We start from the raw sequence: 16207 nt of genomic DNA on the forward strand, positions 1-16207 counted from the left end.
TTCTGCAGTGTTTAATTTTATTTTTTTTATTACATATATGTTTTCCTTAGAAACAATATAGATGTTTTTAAAGGTAAGAATGGGCAACAGACTTAAGGACAAAGGAATATTGAATATTTAATACTAAGCTCTTTACTGTGTTGTCACTCTCAGCATTCCTTTAGTAAAGCCAGGGAAACACACACACACACACCCCAAGACGCAGCCACCTCTCCTTGGTAATGCAACCCATCTCCAGCAACTGTGGTGACTCCCTGGGCACCAGGACTAGAGAGAATAATGTATTTCTAGGTCTCATTGAAGTTGCAGCCCCCACAAGCTACTTCCAGCCCCCACAAGCACTTCCAGCCCCCACAAGCTACGCTCAGCATCTGGACGGGGCCTGAAGGTGGGGGTTCCGCCAAAGGATCCAGCTGGGGGTGATATTCAGATATCTGACAACCTATATGGAGCAGGTCCCAACCAATCAGGACCATGACACTGCGACCTGTGTGCTAGTGACCATGATCCCTGCAGCCACCTGGGGGGCCAGTTGTAGAAGATGGAGGCTGGGAATGCAACGGCCGGGTTGACACTGAAAGGTGAACAGGAACAACACCTATCAGTGTGACCCGCTGCTTCCCTGCGCATCTCAACCTGAGACCCCAGGGGTCCTGCGGGGCATAAGCTGGATTTGTCTTTCTGCCTGAGGCAATCACCAATTATAAGTGCTGTGAGGCAAGCTGGCCTCCCGCCAGAGGAGGAGGTGAAGGGAGTTACAGAATCTCTCTCTGATCTAACTTATTGGAGAAGTTAAAAGATACTCATCTAGGAGGCAGCACAGTGCGAGGTAAAAAGTCAAGATCCAAAAATCCTTCCTACCTGAGGGGCCTTAGACCACAGTTCTTTAACCTCTTGGTTATCTGAAAATGGGAATCACAACTGCACCCACGTAGCAGAGTTGTGATGACAACCAAGTGAGCTAATGATATAGGCAAAGCCCCTTCAGCAGTGCCTGATGCAGAGCTGGCCCTCCAGGAGTCACTGTCGCCATCCAACATGGCAGGCAGGGTCCAGGAAGTCAATCAAAACCAAATGATCAGAAGGGAAGGTGAGACACAAAAGCTCCACGACATTGGCAGCGTGACGCCTGACCCAAAGGAAAGTTGTTTTAATTGCTGTTCCCCAGGAAAATCCAAGGCCGAAGGAAAGTGGGTCCTGAGCTGGATCCAAGCCTGCTTGGACCCAACTGGAACCCACAGACCCATTCTCACACAACGCCCCTCTCAGATCAGCCAGTCTGGCCCCGCTAAACCGGGGGCTGGTGCTGTTGGTAACAAGATTGATGATCTGTGACTGAGAAGGAACATGAGCTGCCACTTCCCCGCCAGGATGAGAGAAGAACCAAATCAGACCCTAAACAACACCTGCAGGGCCACACCTTCCATATGCCAGCCTTTTAATTTTCTATCATAACTGCATGTGACATCTGAAAATACACCAGTCTCTACAACACCTACCCATGCTGCTTTTTAAAATCCACCCACCTCTTATGGAACACCAGAGATATTTGGAAACTCAGGCAGGCTTTTCTTCCTATCTCCAGATGAGACATCTACTGTGGATGCGTGACCAGGAAGAGAACGCAGGGCGTGCTGGTGGCAGAAGAGAAGTGCCCAGGATGTCTAACTTGCTCCCTAAGGGATGTCATGAGAAATGACTCTGATTGCTATTTTTGAGACGGCATTAACACCTGGGAGGTGGCAAACCACACTGCCGTTGCCCTTTCCTGAGCCCGAGGCCAAGAGCATCCTGCAAATTTCCAGAAGTAACTCCATCCCAGCCTCCAAAAGGATTGGGCCAGTGGGCTGACTTTGCCCTGCTGTGCTATAATCACATGGGTGACTGACTTGCACTATGTATTTCCTTTTTATTTCAACCCATCCCCAAAGCCCAGGGCAACTTAAAACCGGAAGAGCCACCACCTTCGTCAAAAAAGGACTGTTTTAAAAGCTTAACAGATAACTCCACAGCCATTCATTCAGCTGACTCCCAAAGAAATGGAAGGCATCTGGAAAATGTATTTAAAAATTGATTTAACGTTGAGCCATGTTAAATGTTTTAATTTCCAGGCAATGCAATGCCCACCAAAACATCAATTAGTCCCAGCAATCAGGCAGGAATATTGGCTTCTGTTGAGGGATTCATTTATTTCGGCTCTGCTAAATACCTAAGAAGGAGAAATCCAATGTAGCCTATAGCTCCGAGGAAGAGACATTAAGCCAGAGAAGAAGCCAGATCAGGTCCTGGATAAAATGGTACCACTGCCAGCACCCGCCAATCCTTACGCACAAGTTACTGCCCTCTCTTCAGAGAGAGATGCCAGGAACTCGGGCGTCAGGTCCTCATGCCCTTGACAGAAAACACCCTTCCCACCCACAGTTTCTCTGTCTCCAAGCTGGAAAGCAAGAGAGGCTGAAACAGGGCAGAGAACGTCTCTCTGCTGAGGACACAAGCCAGCTGAAGAACTTTTAAAATCATTTTTAACAATTATTCTTCCTTTTGGTGCCTTTGAAATTTCAAGGCCCTGGGGTCTCCCCGCCCCAGCGGAGGCTGTGGATTGGGGTAGGGGGTCTCACAGTCTGAAGTGCCTCTGTTTCCACACACCCTGGGCCGGCTGCTTGGGTACTGAAGGGCGATGCACACACGCTGCTCACCACACGGTCTCGGCCATAAGAACCAGCAAAGGACAGCAGAGCCAAAGACCCCAGGCGCTGGGGGCTCCTAAAAGGAAACAGGGATGCACAGGAGGCCTCAGCAACCCGCGGGGGAAGGAGGGGTGGTCGTGGGCAGATGCATCATGCCCAGTTCCCTGAGTCTCCCTCTGGCCCATTCACGTGATTCCCCCCGGAACGCCGTTTGTTTGCTCTTTTCTCTTACGTGGGAATCATGACCCGAATGCAGGGCCCGAGAAGTGAGAATTCAATGTCATTATGTGAATCAGCTGGTACCAGAGCTGCCTTAATCCTAAGAGTCACCTGGGGAGATGGTTAAAAATGCAAATCCCAGGCTCCTCCCCCCCGGAGATTGTGATTGAGCAAGTCTGACACGAGGCCCAGGAATCTGTATTTTAAGGATCCCTCCCAGGTGGTCCTGATAATGAAGCGAGTTTAAGAAACAAGAGAGTAAGGGTCTTCCCCTCAGGAAGGGCCTGTGGGATGAATGCAAGGAGTAGGGCATCTAAGGTCCCACAGGGACACCACTTTCTGACACTGTTGGTTCAAGGAAAAACTAGTCCTGCCTCTCTACAGGGGATTTTGCAATATCCGTCAAAATTACCAATGTACATACCCTCTGACCTAGCAATACCACTTTGAAGACTTTATCCTGGAGATATACTTGAACAGATGCAAAGGATAAAAGGTTATTCCCTGCAGCCTTGTAAGTTTTTTGTTTTTTGTTTTTTGTTTTTTTAAAGAAAACACTGACCTATCCGTCTGTAGAGATCTGGTTAAATGCAGTTATGATGCAACTAGAAAACCAACCATTGCCGGGCTCCTATGTACAGACACATAACAAAGGGTACAACTACCCTTTAGAAAAGTGCAGAGATAATCTATGGACATGCACAGGCTGACTATCTCTGGACAGATACACAAGAAGCTGGTAACATCACTTGCCTCTGGGGAAGGGAAGGTGATGATGGGACAGGAGACAGAGGGAGACATTTCACTGTATTCCTTGTCAGACCTTACTTACCTGTTTTGAACCCTGTGTACTAACTCTTGTGTGTAGTATATAAAACACACAAAACACGATGTTTAAAAGTAATTTTTAGGGGCGCCTGGGTGGCGCAGTCGGTTAAGCGTCCGACTTCAGCCAGGTCACGATCTCGCGGTCCGTGAGTTTGAGCCCCGCGTCGGGCTCTGGGCTGATGGCTCAGAGCCTGAAGCCTGCTTCCGATTCTGTGTCTCCCTCTCTCTCTGCCCCTCCCCCGTTCATGCTCTGTCTCTCTCTGTCCCAAAAATAAATAAACGTTGAAAAAAAAAATTAAAAAAAAAAAATAATAAATAAATAAATAAAAGTAATTTTTAAATGTATGCATATTCTATTTCAATGAAAAGTTTTAAAAATAATAGTAGTGTATCAAAGGTCATGGCTCCTGTTTGTGAGTGCCGTCTGTGGCCACTTGGGGTTGCAGAAATTGGGAATTCCCCCAGTCCTCCATCCCCCCGCCAAGGGAAGGCTGGGGCAGACGGAGGGAGACATTCAGGTCAGGAAAAGGCAGAGTGGAGGTTTTGAGCACCAAGTTCTCCTCGCTCCCTGGGTATTTGCTGACGCTGCTCCCTCTACCTGGGACACTGTCCATGGGGCTGAGTCTATCTTCTCCCCAGCTTGGGCTCCAGTTTAGACATTACCATCTTTGGGAGGTTGCCATGGGCACTCCCAGATCCCCCCAAGCCCACGTCAGCTGCTTCACCCGTGTGTTCCCCATCACAGCACCTGTCATACTGCCTCATGGTCGCCTGGCTACGTGGGCCCTCCCTCAACCCCAGGCTCAACTGGTAGCTGAGTGAGCATGGAGAACACATCTGGCTTGCTCTCTGCTATCTCCCCAGCGTCCAACACCATGCTTTGTCCAGAGATGGTGCTCACTAAAGATAGGAGGGGCCACAAAGAAGTGACAGACCGAGGGGGAAGGAAGAGAAGAGAAAAGAAAGGCAAGGAAAGCCACACATCCCTGAACCCCTCATCCTAGCTGAGCCCTAGTCACCCCCACCTCCCTCTGCCTCCTTCCGTCCCTGGTCTTCCTGGACGTGAAATCATCTTGTTCATTTACAAGACAGCCTCACCTGTCTTGCTCACCCCCATATGCCCAGCCCCTGCTGCAGGCTTGATGCATAGTAGGTGCCCAATATATACTGGTCGAATTTATTAGTTAATAGTGCTCAGTGAGAAGGAGGTAGGATGCAAAGGAACCGGTGAAATGCATTTACACTCGAGAGATTCTGATTCAACGAGTTCTGGATGGGGTCCCAGAAACTGGCTGTTTTAAAAGTTCCCCCAGGGCACCTGGGGTGGCTCGGCAGGTTAAGAGTCCAACTCCTGCTTTCGGCTCCGGTCTGGGCTGGCCGTGTGGAGCCTGCTTGGGACTGGGATTCTCATTCTCATTCTCTCTCTCTCTCCCTCTCTCTCTAAATAAATAAACTTAAAATTTTTTTCTTTTAATTTTTTAAGTTCCCCCAGGTGACTTCAAAGTACAGGCAGAGTTGAGGGTCATTTACAGACGCTTGCTACGGACTTTAGATTTTTCTCTGAATGCAGTCTCGGATGACTATGAGAGACCCCACTTTTAATCTTAGGAAGGTCCCCGCCCAAGAACAGGGAACACGGCTAAGGAGGACCAGGGAGAGTGTCCCCCCCCTCACCTAGAGTAGAAGCGGAGGAGACGGTCCTGGTGGGGCTGGCGCTCGGGGGCGTGTCCAGCCAGGAGCGAGTCTTGGCGCCATCTAGCGCCCGCTGGAGGCTCTGCAGCTGCAACACGCTGAGCTGCCTGCGCTGGGCTGGGGTCACCGCCGCTGCGTTCTCGGGACCCAAGGAGGCTATCTGCTCCGCGGACAGCTCCTGCAGAGGATGGGGGGAGGGACAGCGCCCTCAGTGGGTCTCCTCCGCGGGTTACCCAAACCTCGGTCACCCGTCCAGGGCCGCGCACAACTTTGCCACACCCGTGTACCCTTTCTGCTCCTCTTGAGGATCTTTCCCTAAAATCTCCTCGCTCTTTCACTGCTAGAATAAATTTATTTTTAAAATGGAAAATTTTGGGGCGCCTGGGTGGCTCAGTCGGTTGGAGCGTCCGACTTCGGCTCAGGTCATGATCTCACAGTCTGTGGGTTCGAGCCCCGCGTCAGGCTCTGTGCTGACAGCTCAGAGCCTGGAGCCTGTTCCCAATCCTGTGTCTCCCTCTCTCTGCCCCTCCCCCAGTCTCACTTTGTCTCACTCTGTCTCTCAAAAATAAATAAATATTTATAAAAATAAAAGAAAAATAAATAAATAAATAAATAAATAAATAAATAAATAAATAAATTAAATAAATGGAAAATTTTAAGTGGAAATTTCCAAAAATGGAAGACCAGAGTGACTTGCCATCAGTAACCATTAACAATAGGCCAAAAGAAATGAAACAACCTTCCTGAATTCTAGCTAGAGTTGTGGGCCAACAATTTCTGAACCCACATCTCTTAAAATGTAATAAAAAGGAGGCTTTAAGCGTTATAGAGGTGTTAAAGACGTTTTAGCTCCAAACTGAGACTTCCTCCTTGAAGTAATCAGCATTAACAGAGAGTTGAAAAGAGAGTCACGATTTTCTCACTGTGTGACTTAATGTTGTTTAATTCAGCACAAGGTACCTCCTTCTCCAGGCTCCAGGTCCCCCACCTGAGAAACACTGATTTAGAGAAGAAAACACAAGCCTAAAGGCTAAAGATCTGAATCTGTGTCCCAGCCAATATCATATGGCTAGTATCTATGTCTGCCATATACTTGCTGTGTGACCTTAGGCAAGTTTCACAGCCTCTCTGGGCTCTAGACTAGATGTGGAATGGCACAGAGAACTCATCTCCTGTGTGGATTCTGATGACTGCCTGCACACCATGCGGGTGGGTCCTGTGAGGGCTCAGTGGAGGAAAGTGACGTCTGCCATGGGCACTGGAAGTGGGAAATTCTGCCAAGGACACTAGGGTCTTTGAGGACCCTGACGAAGATGTTTTCTGAAGTCGCTTCTAGCTCAGAGGACTTGGTGGCTAGTTTCAGTGGGTCTGGAATGAGATGGGATGGCAGGATTCTGAATTTGTAGAGGGGCTTTTAAAGTTATGTTGCTTATTTTCTAAGGACCCCAAAGATTCTGGGAAAGGGGTTACGCCCCCTCACCCGCCCCTCTTCTTTCCTTCACCCTCTTCTTATTCCATAAGGAGATGCTTCCCTGGAATCGTGTTGTTCCCCTGCTTGGAACCCTTCCCTGCCCCCCGCTTTCAGGACACAGTTCCGGCTCCTGAATGGGGCAATGGGGACTTCGTACTCTGGGCCAAGCCCACCTCCGCAGCTGCCTCCCCCCAGGACTCTTCACTGCAGGAGAATGAGTGCCCGTATTTGTAGCCCTCAGGAGAGGCAGCACCTTTGCCCTGCCCTTCCGTGTGCCACACCTAGCTGGCCTAGCTGACCTGCCGCACAAGGTCAGCATCACCTCCTCCCTCAGACACACAGACACACCCAACACAGGTACTCTTCTGGCTTACACCTTACATCTACCATTAATGGAGTCTGTACTATAAAAATTATCTATCTTTCCAATGGGGCTGGCTTGCAGCCCAGAGGCCAGGCTGAATCTCTAGGCCTACCGGACTCTGTTTTAAAAAAATAAATAAATTTAAAAGTGGTTGCCAACATTTAATTATCAGGAGGTTTCACATGAAAATGGAGACCTCTGGAATCTGTAAAATAAAATTTAAAAAAAGGGAGATCCAGTAATAGTGATCCCAGATTGTCACACTGCATTGAGGTGCCAGAGACGAGACGCAGCTTCCCCGTTTAGAGAGGGCTAAGTTTACACAGTTCACCTGAGACTCCACCCAGGCCACTGCGCTCTTTCATGTTACCTTCTGAGGCCCAGCATGCACTGGGTTACACCCCAGGGGCATCTCTCCTGGAGCCCACCACAGGGGAGTGGTCAGTAGGGATTTCTGACATAAATACCCAAACAAGGAAGCAACCACAAAGTGCATCCCAAACAAGACCAGGAGAAAGTGCTCAGCAGTGTGCAGCATCCAGAACCAAGCTGCCTATCCCATGCAGAGCCCCCCAGAGGGGAAGCTCTGTAGCCTCAAGGACTACGATTTATCTCCCAGAAACAGCTGGGGAACTGTCTGTGCTGGCATCTGTCCTGTCTTCTGAAGTCATTCGAGGTCTGCCGCCTGTCTTGAAATGAACCAGTGATGTGGCATCGCGGGAGTCTGTCCGGCCTCGTTTGTGTGTCTTACATGGTTGTGGTGGACGGAATGTATTTCCAAGTTACCCAGCAAGCAAGAGTACCAGGGCCACTCCTCATCAGAGCACACCGTCCCCACCAAACACTAGTCTTGTACGGGGACACGAAGCAAGGACCCCTCACTGACTACCCCACTACAGTTGACCCAAAGCCACCCTGTCAATTTTTTTCCATTGCATCGTCACCTGTCCTTTGAGGTTTTCTTTTTTTTTTTCCCTTAATAATTTATTGTCACGTTAGCTAACATACTCCTTTGATGTTTTCTTACCACTTTTCCTTAAACCAACTAAAATATTTTTACTTAAATTCATTTAAAAGGGAAATGTTATGTGGGAATGCAAGCTGGTGCAGCCACTCTGGAAAACAGTATGGAGTTTCCTCAAAAAACTAAAAACAGAACTACCCTACGACCCAGCAATTGCGCTACTAGGCATTTATCCAAGGGATACAGGTGTGCTGTTTCGAAGGGACACGTGCACCCCCATGTTTATAGCAGCACTATCAACAATAGCCAAAGTATGGAGAGAGCCCAAATGTCCATCCATGGATGAATGGATAAAGAAGATGTGGTATATATATGCAATGGAGTATTACTCGGCAATCAAAAAGAATGAAATCTTGCCATTTGCAACTACGTGGATGGAACTGGAGGGTAATATGCTAAGTGAAATTAGTCAGAGAAAGACAAAAATCCTATGACTTCACTTATATGAGGACTTTAAGAGACAAAACAGATGAATATAAGGGAAGGGAAACAAAAATACTATAAAAACAGGGAGGGGGACAAAACAGAAGAGACTCGTAAATATGGAGAATAAACTGAAGGTTACAGGAGGGGTTGTGGGAGGGGGGATGGGCTAAGTGGATAAGGGGCACTAAGGAATCTACTCCTGAAATCATTGTTGCACTCTATGCTAACTAATTTGGAGGTAAATTTTAAAAAAGAAAAAAGAAAATTAAAAAAAAAAAAAGAAAAAAAGGGAAATGTTATGGGGCACCTTGGGAGCTCAGCTGGTTAAGCATCCGATTCTTGATTGTGGTTCAGGTCATGATCTCACAGTTTGTAAGTTCAAGCCCCGTATCGGGCTCTGTGTTGACAATGCAGAGCCTGCTTGGGATTCTCTGTCTCCCTCTCTCTCTGCCCCTCCCCAGCTTGCGACCTCTCTCTCTCTCAAAAATAAGTAAATAACCATTTTTAAAAATAAATAAATAATTTAAAAAATAAAAATAATAAGGAAATGTTATATAGGTCTACAATCCCTCATTGGCAATTCTGAAATCCAGAAACGTCTCAAAGCTGAAAGTGTTTTCCAAAGTATAAGACAAACTTCTTTGCCTGCAAAACCTGAATTGATTGAAGGCCATTCAGAGTCTCTATTTATTCCAATTAATGTGACGTCATTGATTACTTCACAGAAATATTAATGCGTAAGGTGCTTCCCCAGACACTGCTGGGGGTGTTAAGTTACATACTGTAGATTCACAGAGTGATCTTTTTATAATCTGGAAAATTCTAAACTCTGAAATATATCTGTCCCCAAAGGTTCTGGATAAAGAAATATGAACCTGTCCTACCATCATAAATAGAAAATCAATACCACCTGCTATGAAGGGAAGACAACCATAAAAATAACTACAATTAAAACATAAAGTTTTAAGAAAAAAAAATTTTAACCCAGAATTATCATGTGACCCATTCATTGTTGGCATACAGCTCCCCCCTGGCCCTTTCCGAGAAGGCTGGTTGCAAGCTTCTAGAATCCGAGGCCTGCCATCTGTTCCCCTATGTGATTTGAAATGGGGTCAACTCCTATTCTCCTTGAAGAACTGGGTACCTACTTTGAATATCTCATCAGGAAGGCATTTGATTGCTGATGGCTGGAAATACGGCATCAAATCCTTGTCCAGCATTTGGAGCTCTTCCTTAGTTAATCCAGCTGAGGAGGAAAAGGAATCATGAGGGTTTAGATCCAGCCATCAGAACTCTACTTGTTTTATTAATGGTGCTGCCTAATGTACAGATCTGTCTGTTCTAGGCAAGCCGCATTCCTTACCAAAGGCCCTGAAAATCACACTGGAGAATCAAGTTCCTTAATCAACTCAAAAAAAAAAAAAAAAAAAAAAAAGTGGGTCATAGCAGCCCTGATTGGTCTCCTACAAGGAAATGTACGCCCAGAAGGAACTTTACGCAATTTCAGATTGTGTATGAAACTAGTTAGGAGCCAATTAAATCACATCCTAAACTGCTTTAGTGAGCACAGGAATCACCAAGGGGAGATTTGTAGACCCCACCCTCTTCACCTTCAAGTCATGAATCTAGGTTCCACTGTAACCTTAGAGATGTTCACTACACACAGCCAAGGATTCTATTATTATTATTATTATTATTATTATTATTATTATTATTATTTGCTTTTGTCCCCAGGACAAAGGTTGGAAAGGGAGAGAAGGCATGCTCAAGGTGCCTCTTACCTGCAATGGTCCCGAGCTCCTGCAAGACAGGGCCGGACCACTTGGCGGGATCCCCAAATACAACTTCTGCCTTCCTCTTAAACTCAGCCAAGACATGGGTGCTGCAGAGCAGGGTTCCGATTCTGGCCACGACCACCCTAAGTAAGAGGGAAGAATATAGTGTGAGCCTGGGAGACTCTTCAGACACAACTGGTGTGCAGAAAGTAGGCAGGCTCGGGGCCTGAGCGGCTCAGTTAATAAGCATCTGACTCTTGGTTTCAGCTCAGGTCATGATCTCATGGTTCGTGGGATCAAGCCCTGCGTCAGGCTCTGTGATGACAGCATGGGGCCTGCTTGGGATTCTCTCTCTGCCCTTCCCATGCTTGCTCTCTCTCAAATAAATAACAAACATTAAAAAAAAAAAAAAGAAGAAGGTAGGTAGGCTCAGCATCCAGAAAGGATCCAGCTGACTCCACTCCTTATCTTAGCCCAGAAAGGCGGCAAAGCATCAGGAAGCGGAGAACATGTTGCTGGACGAATGAGCTGGTCAATCATTTGCCATTGTGCACACAACTGGTTTGGTTACCTGAATTCTGAGATTTTTATAAGTGAGACTTCAGTGATGTTCATAGCACACAAGGTTGTACCAAGTCCTACTAAGTGGAAACTCTTCAGATCCTGGATACGATAGCCTGCATCCTCCAGGAATCCTTGCAGAATGGATTTAGCCTATAAAAAATAAGGAAGAATAAAGATGAACCATCCAGAGACTAGGAGGGAGTAACAGAGCTAGATCAGTAGCCTCTGGACCAATCCCTCACCCATACTCCTCTGGACACACTCCCATTCCGAAGCATCCTAGCCCCCGCCTCCATGTTCGTGTCCCTAAGGTGCTGCTTCCATTGAGTGTGTCCCCTGATCCAGGGAGGTGTCTTCTGGCAGTGAAACTCTTGTATCCTTCACCAGCATGAAAGGAACGGTGTCCTGTGCCTGTGCCTGTGTCTGCTGGCGTATTTTCCTCAGTCACTCATGACCTTCAGATAGTTTGCTCACTTAAGTTCTCCTGCGTCAGAATCCAAACTTTTCCAGCATCTGTTTCCAGCACTGTCTCACAAACCTTGTAATATTCTGCTCCTTTGCCTTTGCTCAAATCATTCCCTCCATCTGAAATGTACTTCCTACATCCCCAACTGTTATAATCCAACCAGCTTTTTATTTGGGCGGGACGGTGGGGGGGTGGAGGGGCAGTGGTTCAAGTCAAATGTCACTTTCTTCATGAAGTCTTCCCTGGCTATCTTGGCCACAGTGAATTTTTCTTTCTCTAAAGTCCTACAGAAATAGGTTTGTCCTTCTCTCTTCAATTCCAGAGAGTAGTATATCAAATGCTTTGGTGTAGAAAATCACAGAGGAATCTCTTCAGTGAGCTTTGATTCAAGGGGGTTGGTGTGGATGTGTAGGGTTCCCTGAAATTCTTCCACAGTAGCCATTCATTGTGCACGACTTTCCCTGGAGAGCCACCCCTCCCACACTCTTACTTCATGTGGTTCAGCTGGAGTAACTGCCTGCTGAGTTCCAGAAGTGATGCTATGGCCCAGTCCCGACTAGTCAAGTTTTCCCTCAGCTTGGCTGCCATGATTTGTTCTAGACTGGGCATGTGATCCAGTCAAAACCAACCAGGACGTTAGCTGGAATAATTAGGGGTGTCCTAATTGAAATAGAGGAATAAGACAGTCTTTCTCTGGACTGACCTTGGAAGGATAAACACCTGAACCTGCTAGAATTCACTGCATGGAAAGAACCTGCCTCTGACTGAAGCCAACGCAAAGGAAAGTAGGGTCAAAAGATGGTGAGAGACAGATTCTTTACAATAGTGTTGAAGACTCAGAATCCAGCCATACCTGAACTCTTTACTTGAACTTTTCAGTTAAGGGAGCCAATAAATTCCTTTGCTTGGTCAAGCCACTTTGGGTTGTTTTTTTCTGCCACTTGTAACTAAATGAACCCTGATTCATTTGATCTACTTATGTCAGACCTGAGGAAGGATTCAAGTCAAGCCTTTGGAGATTCTCTGTATAATAAAGTCTGGATCCCTCAGTGCTCATACAGGTAGGTGCAAAAGATTACAAGAGGACAAGAGCTCCCAAGGCAAAGAAAGGCAGGAGACATCCAAGGACAAACATCTGAATGGGAGTGAGGGTCACACGGATATAGTGAGTCTTCCCATCTCCTTTACTTTTACTTCTTTTTAAAGTAGACTTCACACCCAGCCTGGAGCCCAATGTAGAGCTTGAACTCACGACCCTGAGATCAAGACCTGAGCTGAGATCATGAGTTGGACACTTAACCAACTGAGCCACCCAGACACCCCCACCATCCCTTTTTAATTCATCCCTATCACACAATAAGAATAGTTAGTTCATCCTTATCACACAATAAGAATCATTACAGTGTTAAGAGAAAGCGTTGACAAAGACTGTGAAATGTTGCACTGGGTTTCTACTTTTCATGTCTGCTGCCTCCCCATTCCTCAGGTCTGTTTATTTACTTTATTTATTTTGAGAGAGACAGAGAAAGCGCAAGCTGAGAAGGGGCAGAGAGAGAGGGAGAGAGAGAATCCCAAGCAGGCTCTGTGTTCAGCACAGGGCTGAAACCCACAAACCCCAAGATCATGACGTGAGCTGAAATCAAGAGTTGGATGCTTAACCCATTGAGCCACTCAGGCACCCCTCCTCAGGTCTGCTTACACGCTACCTCTTCCCCTGATTCACCTATCTTAAATAGCCTCCTTCCTTGACTATTTCTATGAGCACCTTGCCCATTTTCTGTTATCAATTATCGTCATTTTATTTTTTTAATGTTTATTTTATTTTTGAGAGAGAGAGAGAGAGAGAGAGTGAGAGTACACAAGCAGGGAAGGGGCAGAAAGAAAGGGAGACGCAGAATCTGAAGCAGGCTCCAGGCTCTGAGCTATCAGTGCTGAGCCCGACATGGGGCTCAAACCCACGAACCAGGAGATTAGGACCAAAGTCAGACGCTTAACTAACTGAGCCACCCAGGTGCTCCATCAATTATCACAATTTCTTTTTTTTTTTTTTTTTAATTTTTTTTTTCAACGTTTATTTATTTTTGGGACAGAGAGAGACAGAGCATGAACGGGGGAGGGGCAGAGAGAGAGGGAGACACAGAATCGGAAACAGGCTCCAGGCTCCGAGCCATCAGCCCAGAGCCTGACGCGGGGCTCGAACTCCCGGACCGCGAGATCGTGACCTGGCTGAAGTCGGACGCTCAACCGACTGCGCCACCCAGGCGCCCCATCACAATTTCGAAACACTTGTCACTGTGCTCACTTTTTTGTCTGTGCCACCATAGAATCCCAAGACGCACAGAATATCCAGCTAGCTACTGAATCCCTACTGCTTGGTACAACGCCTGACACACAGTTTGGTTCAGTAAGTACTTTTTAAATGAATGAATGAATATCTGAGTGAGTGATCTACAGAAGTTGTAGGCAACAGGTACCCCCTTTGAAATGGCATTGGATTGGGGCGCCTGGTGGCTCAGTCGGTTAAGCGTCCAACTTCAGCTCTGGTCATGATCTCACGGTCTGTGAGTTTGAGCCCCACGTCGGGCTCTATGCTGACAGCTCAGAGCCTGGAGCCGGCTTCGGATTCTGCGTCTCCTCCTCTCTCTGCCCCCTCCCCTGCTTGCACTCTGTCTCTCTCTCTCTCTCAAATACAAATTTAAAAAAAAGCATTTAAAAATGTCAAAAACAAACAAACAAACAAACAAAAGAAATGGCATCGGATTGCTGCCTTCACATGGACTGGCTTCAGGAAGATTTCCCATGTTCCTGCAAATCAGACTGATCAGGTTCTCCATGAAACTTCCCTCAGTGATTACAAAGCTCACAGTCTGACTCCAGAGCCTGTACTCGTAGCCTGTGAAGATGTCTGGGTATGACGAGAACATAGAGATTCGAGGTAGCTTTTGAACATTTCCTATCAAGGCTTCCCAAATCAGGTTTCACTAGATGACTCGTAACAATGTGTGCTCCTCAACTATCAGGCGTGCCCATTTTAAAATGAAAGCGCAAAAATACAATCAAATAAAATTACTTTGAGGACGCGGTGTTAAATTGTCCTCACCACTGGAACCCGGAAAACGCAAGCTCAGCTTGCGAGGTGATAAGCCAAAATATATTTACTTGAATGACTGGACCAGTGTATCTGTAATGATTCCCAGACAATTAATACTAACACTTTGAGGCAATATTAACCCTCTGAAAAATGAATAGCTCTAAGATTTCAATCTCCCTGTTCATCCCTCTGGCTTCTCTAATAGTTTCCTCCCCCCCTTATATTGGTTTTTAAACTGAACTCCGTTAATATAGTTCCGCCAGGTCTGTCTATTAATCTAGAAGCATGCATTTAAGGGTTTGATTGGGAGCGAAAGTTGAGGGACTGACTGCAAATGATCTATGCAAATGTTAGGTTTTCATATCCTCTTCAAACATATTGATAAATCTCACTGGCATCCATGGGAATTAAAACTGGTGCAAAGGGAAAGAGATACTCCAGTTTCTAAGTTGGATATATATTTGTTTCCTCCAGGACTGTAAATAGAAGGATTTTAATATCTGAAGGCTGAGGTGGCACTTCCCAAACCAGTCAAAACCAGTCATTATGGAATGTCAGGATAGAAGGAACCTCCAATTGCTTGGTTTAGACCATCTTGGAAATGAAGCAACTTATTTTTTTCTTTTCTTTTTTTGAGGCAACTTTTAAACTTCCAGAGAGAGGAAGTGTGGTGATGATGATGATGATGATGGCCATGACAATGAAAACAATTACTTTCTGGGCCGCCTGGGTGGCTTAGTCGGTTAAGTGTCCGACTCTTGATTTTGACTCAAGTCATGATCTCACAGTTCTGGGGTTCGAGCCCCATGACAGTGCAGAGCCTGCTTGGCATTCTCTCTCTCCCCCTCTCTCTGCCCCTCCCTTGTTCACGTTCACTCTCTCTCAAAATAAATACATAAACATTAAAAAAAAAAAAGTATAGGGGCTCCTGGGTGGCTCAGTCGGTTAAGCCTCCGACTTCAGCTCAGGTCACGATCTCACGGTCCGTGAGCTCGAGCCCCGCGTCGGGCTCTGGGCTGATGGCTCAGAGCCTGGAGCCTGCTTCCGATTCTGTGCCTCCCTCTCTCTCTGCCCCTCCCCCGTTCATGCTCTGTCTCTCTCTGTCTCAAAAATAAATAAACGTTAAAAAAAAAATTAAAAAAAAAAAAAGTACTTTTTACTGAACACTATGTGCCAGGCATTGTTCAAAATGTTTCCCATGTATTGACTGGTGTAACCCTCACAGTCATGGCTGTGGAATGGCTGCCTGGAATCCTGGATTCCTGCCTGGAATCATGGAATCCTGATTCCAAAAAGCTCACACAACTGGGGGACATGCAGTGGTTTTGCCTGCCCAGCACCCGTGCCCCCGGCCCCCCGTGTTTTTTTTTTTTTTTCCAACGTTTTTTTTTTGTTTTTTTGGTTTTTTTTTTATTTTTTTGGGACAGAGAGAGACAGAGCATGAACAGGGGAGGGGCAGAGAGAGAGGGAGACACAGAATCGGAAACAGGCTCCAGGCTCCGAGCCATCAGCCCAGAGCCTGACGCGGGGCTCGAACTCACGGACCGCGAGATTGTGACCTGGCTGAAGTCGGACGCTTAACCGACTGCGCCACCCAGGC

The 16207-nt window shown here is 46.7% G+C and overlaps 1 protein-coding gene across 3 annotated transcripts in view; it reads right to left on the reverse strand.

Moving 5' to 3' along the window:
• Positions 1 to 2085: 2085 nt before the first annotated feature.
• The window catches only part of OTOA (otoancorin), a 74891-nt gene continuing 60769 nt past the window's right edge, over positions 2086 to 16207 (reverse strand). For all 3 annotated transcript variants that reach the window (XM_086692780.1, XM_086692782.1, XM_086692781.1), the window contains 5 exons: positions 11058 to 11200; positions 10493 to 10629; positions 9860 to 9957; positions 5409 to 5604; positions 2086 to 2763 (listed from right to left, as the gene is read on the reverse strand). In XM_086692780.1, coding sequence (XP_086548906.1) covers positions 2693 to 2763; positions 5409 to 5604; positions 9860 to 9957; positions 10493 to 10629; positions 11058 to 11200 — 645 coding nt within the window. In that variant the 3' untranslated portion in view covers positions 2086 to 2692. The remainder of the gene's footprint in view (positions 2764 to 5408; positions 5605 to 9859; positions 9958 to 10492; positions 10630 to 11057; positions 11201 to 16207) is intronic.

Source organism: Puma concolor, chromosome E3, assembly GCF_028749965.1.
Source record: "Puma concolor isolate L17-30 chromosome E3, mPumCon1.1.hap2, whole genome shotgun sequence".
Lineage (NCBI taxonomy): Eukaryota > Metazoa > Chordata > Mammalia > Carnivora > Felidae > Puma > Puma concolor.